General features: G+C 36.9%; 1 protein-coding gene across 1 annotated transcript; it reads left to right on the top strand.

Moving 5' to 3' along the window:
• Positions 1–3,756: 3,756 nt before the first annotated feature.
• LOC126752608 (protein toll-like) lies at positions 3,757–5,153 on the top strand. Its single transcript, XM_050463544.1, has one exon. It carries the CDS (start codon positions 3,786–3,788, stop codon positions 5,151–5,153), a length of 1,368 nt encoding a protein of 455 aa, XP_050319501.1. The 5' UTR covers positions 3,757–3,785.
• The last annotated feature ends 3,074 nt before the right edge of the window (positions 5,154–8,227 follow it).

Below are 8,227 nucleotides of genomic sequence, written 5' to 3'. Positions count from 1 at the left end.
GGAATGAACTATACAAAGCATTAATAAATTATGAAAAATTTTCTCACTATGAATCGAAGCCGTTCTCCATTCACGGTCACTCTCTCGCAAGATCCCTCTATTATCACAGTCCTAACTCCAGGGCTAAGGAGAACCCATTCTGGCCATACCTGAGCCAGGCGTGGTGTTACTATCCTTCATAAGCCGAGAATAAATAAAATGCATACTATTGCCGATCATACAAAAAAGGCAACTAATAAACAACCGGTGTATCAAACCGATAAAATAAGAAATTGTAAATAATCGCTAACAAATTAATACACAAAACCAATTTTTTTTTGCTATAATAATACAATAAGTCGTCAAAACACGCAAAAGCAATTACTACCTCAAGCACCATTATTTACAAAAAATTCAATTTTCTATTAAAACCAAAATCGTTCTTACAGCAAATACTCTGCGCCCTCGGCTACAGTAAGCCGAATTACATGTTTCTTGACTACATACAAAACTAGGCAAAATATTCCTACTCGGTAAAAGTGGCGCATCCTAATAACAGAGCTCAGTTCACCACAGCTGCTGATGACACTACAACAGAACTCACCTCATCAGTACACCCACTAAACAAAAAGGAGGGACAACGGGATAGCAGACACATTCGTTTACACATCTCGTCACGTACATTCGTCTACAAGACTTTCGCTTGTGCAATGCGCCGCGTCAGCACTCTACGCTAGTTTACTTCGCTATATTACAACAACCCATCTATACATCGATCGACAATTCTGCGCGCTGACTTTTTCGCACATCAACCTTCGCATATACATACGTATAAAATTCGCTAATATCCTGATCGGCGAAAACTCGATCGCCAACACCATCACATCATCTACTTCATTGGAGTCTCGCCGATATTTAGTTATTAACTTTGTAAAGTGTTTGATCACTGTGTAAATATCAATCTATTGTTATATGTAAATAAAATTGTTACCAAAAGAGAACAAATGGCGTGTGCTACCATATTTATTTTATTAATCCTGCTCCAATGTTGAGGCCATTTGATGACCCAAATCGTGTCTAGCCTTATCTTATTTCTTACTGGTGAAAAATATCTGAAAGTGTTTACTACTCAGGGTATAAATCGTTGAAATAAATGAATGAAATAGGGGTAATTTTGATTGATAAAATTTATTTAAAGAGGGTGGCGAACACGTTGACGATGAACCACCTCGGCCATCAACAACAACTAATGATAACCATGTCAATGAAAAACAGCAATTGGTTAACAGTCAGAGATGCGCGTAGACTCTAAATTTCGGGAAGATCAGTAAAAATCATTTAGAAAGACCATTTTTCTGGCGATGAATCTTGGATCTTTGCCGAATAGCGTGGCAAAAGTTAGCCGAAGCCGAAAAAATCCTCAAATCAGGTCAAAAATGAAGGTTATGTTGACAGTTTTCTTCGATTACCAAGGAGGAGTGCACGCCGAAATCCTTTCCAAGGAAATCCTTCAACAAGGAATACTATTTAAGTTTTATGTGCCGTTTGCATGAAACTATTCGCAAGAAGAGGCCGGAGTTACGGTTTTTGCACCACGATAATTCGCCGCCGCGACCAATAACGTGCTGCAACTACCGTATTTCCCTATTCCTTGTTTCTTCGGGCAAGTCAGCAAACTCAAACGCGCAACAGGGAAACAGTTTTGAGTTAATTGAAGATATTAAACGTAAATCGCTACGCGCATTGAAGATTGTTCCGGAAATTGATTTTAAAAACTGTTTCGAGGAATGGAAAAAACGTTGGCAAAAGTGTATTGGAGCCAAGGAGAACTACTTTGCGGAGGACGACATAGATTCTGATGAATAAATTAAGATTTTTAAAATTATGAACAAAATCTTACTATTTTTTATTCAGTGTACTACTGTGAAAATCAGCGCAATCGGATGACAGCTACACTTAATTCCTAAACAACCAACTTTTAATATTTATCACATTCTTTCACTTAACAGTATACAAATCAAATATCAATAAAGTCATCAGTCATATTACAATTTACGCCATCAAGTATATGGACCCCAGTGCATGTGAGTTACTCGTTAAAAGTGTTTAACCACAAATATTCGAATTTATTGTGATACACTGCGTCACTATGGCTTCGCTTAAGCCTTTCAATGGCGACACTGTAGATTTAATCAGCTCTATGGAAGGGAAATTTATTACATAAACGCTTGGCTTTCTTCTAATACTAAAGCAACAAACAAACCACTCTTACTAAGACGAGTGTTTTAAAAGATTGCGGTTTTCACAAATATGTTTCTTGATAAGGAATTAAAATACGATTTAGTTTCTTAAAGTGTACCAATTTGATATTTTATTTTAGTATTTCAGTAAGTGGAAGTGAGTTGGTCTGGAAGCCCAATTTGTGGTGGAAAAAATATAAAAATAATAACAGCACATTTTTAAATAAACTAAAAGTACTCAAAATGTACATAATACTCGCCTGCATACTAAGTCAACTGATCATAAACAACGAATTTCTGTTGGCGCACACTACCGAAATGAGTTAATCAAAACTACTATTGAACCAGTCTCCACTGGGCTTCCCGATTGCTATAAGGATGAGAAAGAGGAAACTGACTGTCAGTGCTTTGCCGATGGTGGATTTTATTGTAAAGTTTCCGACGGAATCAATATTATTGAAATCAACTTTTATTCAAGAGACCGGATCTTGTTAGTATTTTGTATTAGAAACAAAAGTTAATATCAATTTTCTACTCGAGCGCAAATTTCAGTCAATTTTAAATAAAACCGATTATTTGCAAGTAAGGGATTGCAGAAATTTTACGCATGAAATCTATATGAATGGTATTGCGTGTGAAATTCTAACAAATACTTTGGAGCCAAATAAAGTAACATTAATCTATAACACTGACCTTGCTGCAGAACCAACAGCAGATTTATCTCAATTTCAAATTCTGCTTCACCTACAATTAATTGTAAAATCCACAGCAGATATTATAAGCATACCAACTGACATATTTTCTAAACAGAACCAACTGGAAACGCTTACACTTAGCGTACAAGGTCTAAGAAACCAGAACTTAACGCTGCAAAACTTGACGCAAACTCACTTTGAAAACGTCACTGCGCTCAGACAGCTTGACTTAGCCGGAAATAATATGCAAATGTTGGACGCAAATATCTTTGCAGCGCTAACGGAATTGAATTGTCTGAATTTGAGCCGTAATGAAATCCGGGAATTGCCCGAAAATCTATTTGCAAATCAAAGTGAACTTGTAGTACTGGATTTGAGTTACAATTCATTGACATATCTATCGCCACACCTTTTCGATTACACTCCTTTTCTATGGCAATTGAAACTTGGTGGCAATCTCCTGCACGACACCACAAATCTTATGGAAGCTCTGAAACCGCTGGATTATCTAATAAGGCTAGACTTAAGTCAGAACAAACTGCAAACTATTTGGAGCACTGAGACTTCCGTCAATGCAACGCCAAGGTCACTGAAAAATTTTCAATACAGCTTTATGAGCAAGCATTATGCCTCAATGGTCGGTCTATATTATATCATAAAGATGCAACCAGAAAATTACGAAGGTGACAAGCTTAACTATATAGTAATCAATTTAAGTGGCAATCGTTTGCGCGAATTCACTTTGGATTGGCTTGTAGCAGCAAACATTACATGCCCTTTTGAAATAAACTTAGAGCACAATTTGATTGAAAACGTGTTTGCTTCAAAAAATGTCTTTAATACAACAGACGATTGTCACCGCGAAATCAAAATGACTGGTAATCCGATCGTGTGTGATTGTAAATTTCCTTGGATTTACAGTGAAAACTATCGTTCGCTGTTCAATCGTTTGCAGTGCGTTCAATCGTCAACCAAATCAATAACAGATCTCGCGCAGATGGAAAGTAATGAACTGTGTGCTTGGAAACCGGTAATGTGCCCCAGCAAATGCAATTGTTACGCACAATCTGAGTTCCTGCACATCAAGTGTAAAGGTGCCCAACATATCGAACAGCTCCCACGTCCCGAACAAGTTGGACTCAAGAAGTCGGTACTTGATATTAGTGATAACAATTTCATTGTATTACCGCTAAACACCACCTTCGGCTATGGTAACGTTTCGCAACTCAACGCGTCGTACAATAAAATCACGAATATAAGTGTCGCTCAACTGCCAACCAATTTGACGGTTTTGGATTTACGAAACAATCGCTTAAATTCTTTAGATGATGAATTTTTGCGTACATACCTCAATGACAGCACAAAACTAGAATTTCTCTATCTCAGTGAAAATCCTTGGTTTTGCGACTGTAGCGCGCAGCAATTGCTGTACACCATTCGTACACATCGGGCACGCATACCCGATGCCGACCATTTACTTTGTGTTAATCAGCCGAACGTTACTCTTCTAAAAGCTAATGTGAGAGAATTGTGTTTACCTCTTGTTAATGTTAAATATTATCAGAACTTTATTGCAATTGTGACTACTATAGCTTTAACAATTATTATTTTACTTTGCATTATCGCACTCTTTTATAAATATAAACTAGAAGTGAAAGTCTGGTTATATGGCAAGAACATATTGAGATCTTGCATTCACGAATGTGAGTTGGATAAGCATAAAAAATTCGATGCCTTTATTTCATATGCACACCAGGATGCAGACTTCGTCAACCATACATTACTGCCGCAGCTTGAACAGTGCGAACCACCATTTCGTGTATGCACGCACGAACGCAATTGGCTGGCTGGCGCTTATATACCTGAACAAATCATCGAATCGGTGGAGCAGTCACGTCGGACGATCATTGTGCTCTCGCAGCACTTCATCGAGTCAGATTGGGCGCGCATGGAGTTTCGCACAGCGCATCAGTGCTCGTTGAACGAGGGTCGTGCGCGCATAATAATGATTAAATATGGTGAAATCTCTAACAGTGAGTTATTGGATAGAGAATTAAAGGCATATTTGGACATGAATACATATTTGGATTGGCAAGATAACAGATTTTGGAACAAATTACACTACGCCATGCCCCATAAATTGGGTGGAGAGAATAATTCCGATATGCTTGAAGTTAACGGCAGAATGTATGTTATGGGGCAAGTTGAGATGAATCGTTTGCGTGACGAGAGTGTTTAAAATTGGTGGAAGGTTAGATACATAACTTATATACATATCTATTAAGAAATACTAATATAATGTATTACATTTACTAATTATAGATACTCGATAAAACATCCACTTTCTTTTGTGAATCGAAAAGTCATTCAAAATATTGCTACTAAGAGAAAAAGAGAGAGAGTTTTGGCTGACCTACAAGCAGGAACAGGTTACTAATTAATGCAGTATTCTCATAACAAAAAAAAATTACAATGATATCTGTGTATATAAAAATATATTATATAACTATATGTATACATATATATATTAATATTAATAAAATATATATATATATACTTTTTTTTCGTTTACCTATTAATTGTTTGCATCACCCAAAATTAATCGAGATGGGTATAGGGTTATACACCAGATGGTATATCTATGTACTAGTATAAGTAATCAGGATGCAGAAACAAGTTGAAAACCAGACTGTCCATCCGTCCGTCCGTCTGTGCAAGCTTTGACCAAAGCAAAACTTAATATATCATAATAAGTTGATATTCGTAAGTTTTGGTAAAAACGAAAGCACGAATTCGTAGATGTGCGTAATCCGAAAACTGCCATACAAATCTTTCACTTTCCTGTACGTAGACAATGAATATTGAGATGAAATTTTGCACAAATAGTGCTTTTGTGGTGTCTTGAGTCTTAACATTTTCAAAATGTGAACATCACTCTGCAAGCTCCTTCATACCGAATATACGGACTATAGTGCGTAGGGCTGACTTTTGGGTGAAAATTTCGGTCAAACTGTGAGATATACTGTGGGAAAAAAACCCATTTATAGAAATATTTTTTATCTATGTTGGTATGACGTATGGTATGGTATCTAATCAAAGTAGTAATTAGTGTTTAGTATACGCTTGTTTTTCTGAAGTACAAGTATATAAAGTGCAACCAGCGATTTTTATGATAAGTAAAATTATTCAACAAGGAAGTACCAGTCAATTTCGTGAGTGAAATCAAATTTCCTGTGCCGAAACGATCGGAATGTCGAAAAAGGCTTTCGGTTAAAATTGTTTATCGCGAGCGATTGGTCTTGTTTCGTACAAATTTTTCAAAGAGGGTCGAGAACGCGTTGACGACGAACTACGTCCAGGGCAGCCATTAACATCAAATGATGATCAGTGAAAGCCACTTTGAAAGATCATTTGTGACCAAGAAAAGAGAAAGAACGAATTTTTTCGAAAAATATCGCTTTAGCGTGTGTGAAGCAATGCTTTCTTATTACTAGGATATCACGAAACATATTATTACTGGCGATGAGTCTTGGATCAATGGGCGGGGCAAAGGTGAATCGGGGCCAAAATATGACATGACAGTTTTCTTCGATTACCGATTAACTCTGAATTCCTCCCGACTGTCCGAGCTGTCAACACGGAATACTTTTTGAGTGTTGTGCGTCGTTTGCGCGAAACTATTCATAAAAAGAGGTCGGAATTAAGGGCTGACAACTCTTGGTTTTTACACCACGAGAATACACCGTTAACGTTGGTCAATATATGTGATATTTCAATGAATAAGGTATACCCGTTTTCCATAAAGTTATGAAATTATATTATGAATCACACATATATCTAATTCCGATATTTTGGTAGACGTTTTTCAGATGTAGATGTTCTGCCATTGTCGTCTGGTGAGGGACGCCGATAGAGTGAATATCCATGATTTCTAGTATGTGTTTCCAAAAGAAAAGCACGTGGTTAGTGTATCGTACATTTAGTGTTAGACGTACCAGCGAAGTGGGATTGTGGTGTTGGTGGTATAATACTGGATCTTTCTTTGCATAAGGAATTTCAGCAGAAATGATTTCATCAATTTGATCTGGTGTAGCCACCATCCAAAAATGAATGTGTGCGTGCGGCAAACCTCTCTTTTGCCACTCAACAGAGTACGTCTAGCATCTAACAGCACCACATATATATTGCTTCAAGATAAAGTCCATCAAACATCGTAGCTGTTGTTTGAAAAGTCGCGCTGTGACATCGTTACGATCGCTTGCTGATTGACCGCCGCGATCCATAATTCCGCACGTTTGTCACCGCATCCTGGAAGTACTTCATGCCTTGGGCTGCCATACGTTGGTGGTAAAAGGGGATCGGCTTTAATGGATATACCGTTCCAGGATTTCGGGAATAAAATGGATATGGTCAAATAGAGGAGATTATCCAGATCAAGAATATATATAGTTATATCCGCAGGAAGCTTATAGTTTTCGAGATATTCGCGTTTAAAGTTGAAAATTATCAATATTTTAAATACATATTTTCTTTATAGAAAATTAATTTTGCACTTATTTTTTTCACTTTTATATACACTAACACATCACTTATTCATTTGTACACATTTATTTTATATCTATATATATAAAATTAAGTGGCAAAACTTCCTGTTCGCATACTCCTCCTAGACGGCTTGCCCGATTTCAATGAAATTTTCAGGAGTGATTGGGGTCTGTTTGGAGGGTGCACATAAGAAATTTAATGTGTGTATCATTACACGTTTTGCAAAAATTGCAAAAAAAAAAATGATACATCCCGTCTATACAAATTCTCATGAAATAATGTTTTGCCGCAAGTTTGGCAGTCCTGTCAAATGCCTTTTACTAATAAACAGAAACATCTGGCGGATGTTTACAATTAATAAAAAACATTGACAATGATCGTGTTTGCCTGTCATTCGTTCAAAAAAAATGTTTCAACATTGTGAGAATTTTTCTTAGATTTCAACGTGATTAACATTCTGCGTACAACACAAAGCAGGTGAGTATTGTTGTTGTTTCGTATGTGATGCCATGCGGTTCGATTGTCGCTTGAAAATGCGCGGTGTGTGTAAAAAAAAAGTGTTTCAAAATTGTGTGTTTTTTCCAGATTTAATTTCATCGATTTGCTACATTTATTCGAACCGATTTTGTGTTTTCCTGCTGACCGTGCAACACACACAAAGCAAGTGAGTATTGTTATTGTTTCGTAAGTGCTTACATGCGGTTTGCAAATATACTGTTGGTGGGTCTTATTGCATATGCGTGTGTGGGTATGATTCATAGTTTAAGA

The sequence above is a fragment of the Bactrocera neohumeralis genome, chromosome 3 (genome assembly GCF_024586455.1).
Source record: "Bactrocera neohumeralis isolate Rockhampton chromosome 3, APGP_CSIRO_Bneo_wtdbg2-racon-allhic-juicebox.fasta_v2, whole genome shotgun sequence".
Classification (NCBI taxonomy): Eukaryota; Metazoa; Arthropoda; class Insecta; order Diptera; family Tephritidae; genus Bactrocera; species Bactrocera neohumeralis.
The sequence above is the reverse complement of the archived record's forward strand: the minus strand, read 5'-3'. Positions and strand labels throughout refer to the sequence as shown.

Bases quoted from the DNA above. Each gene is read 5' to 3' on its own strand.
- LOC126752608 (XM_050463544.1), top strand. From the start codon at position 3,786: ATGACTGGTAATCCGATCGTGTGTGATTGTAAATTTCCTTGGATTTAC.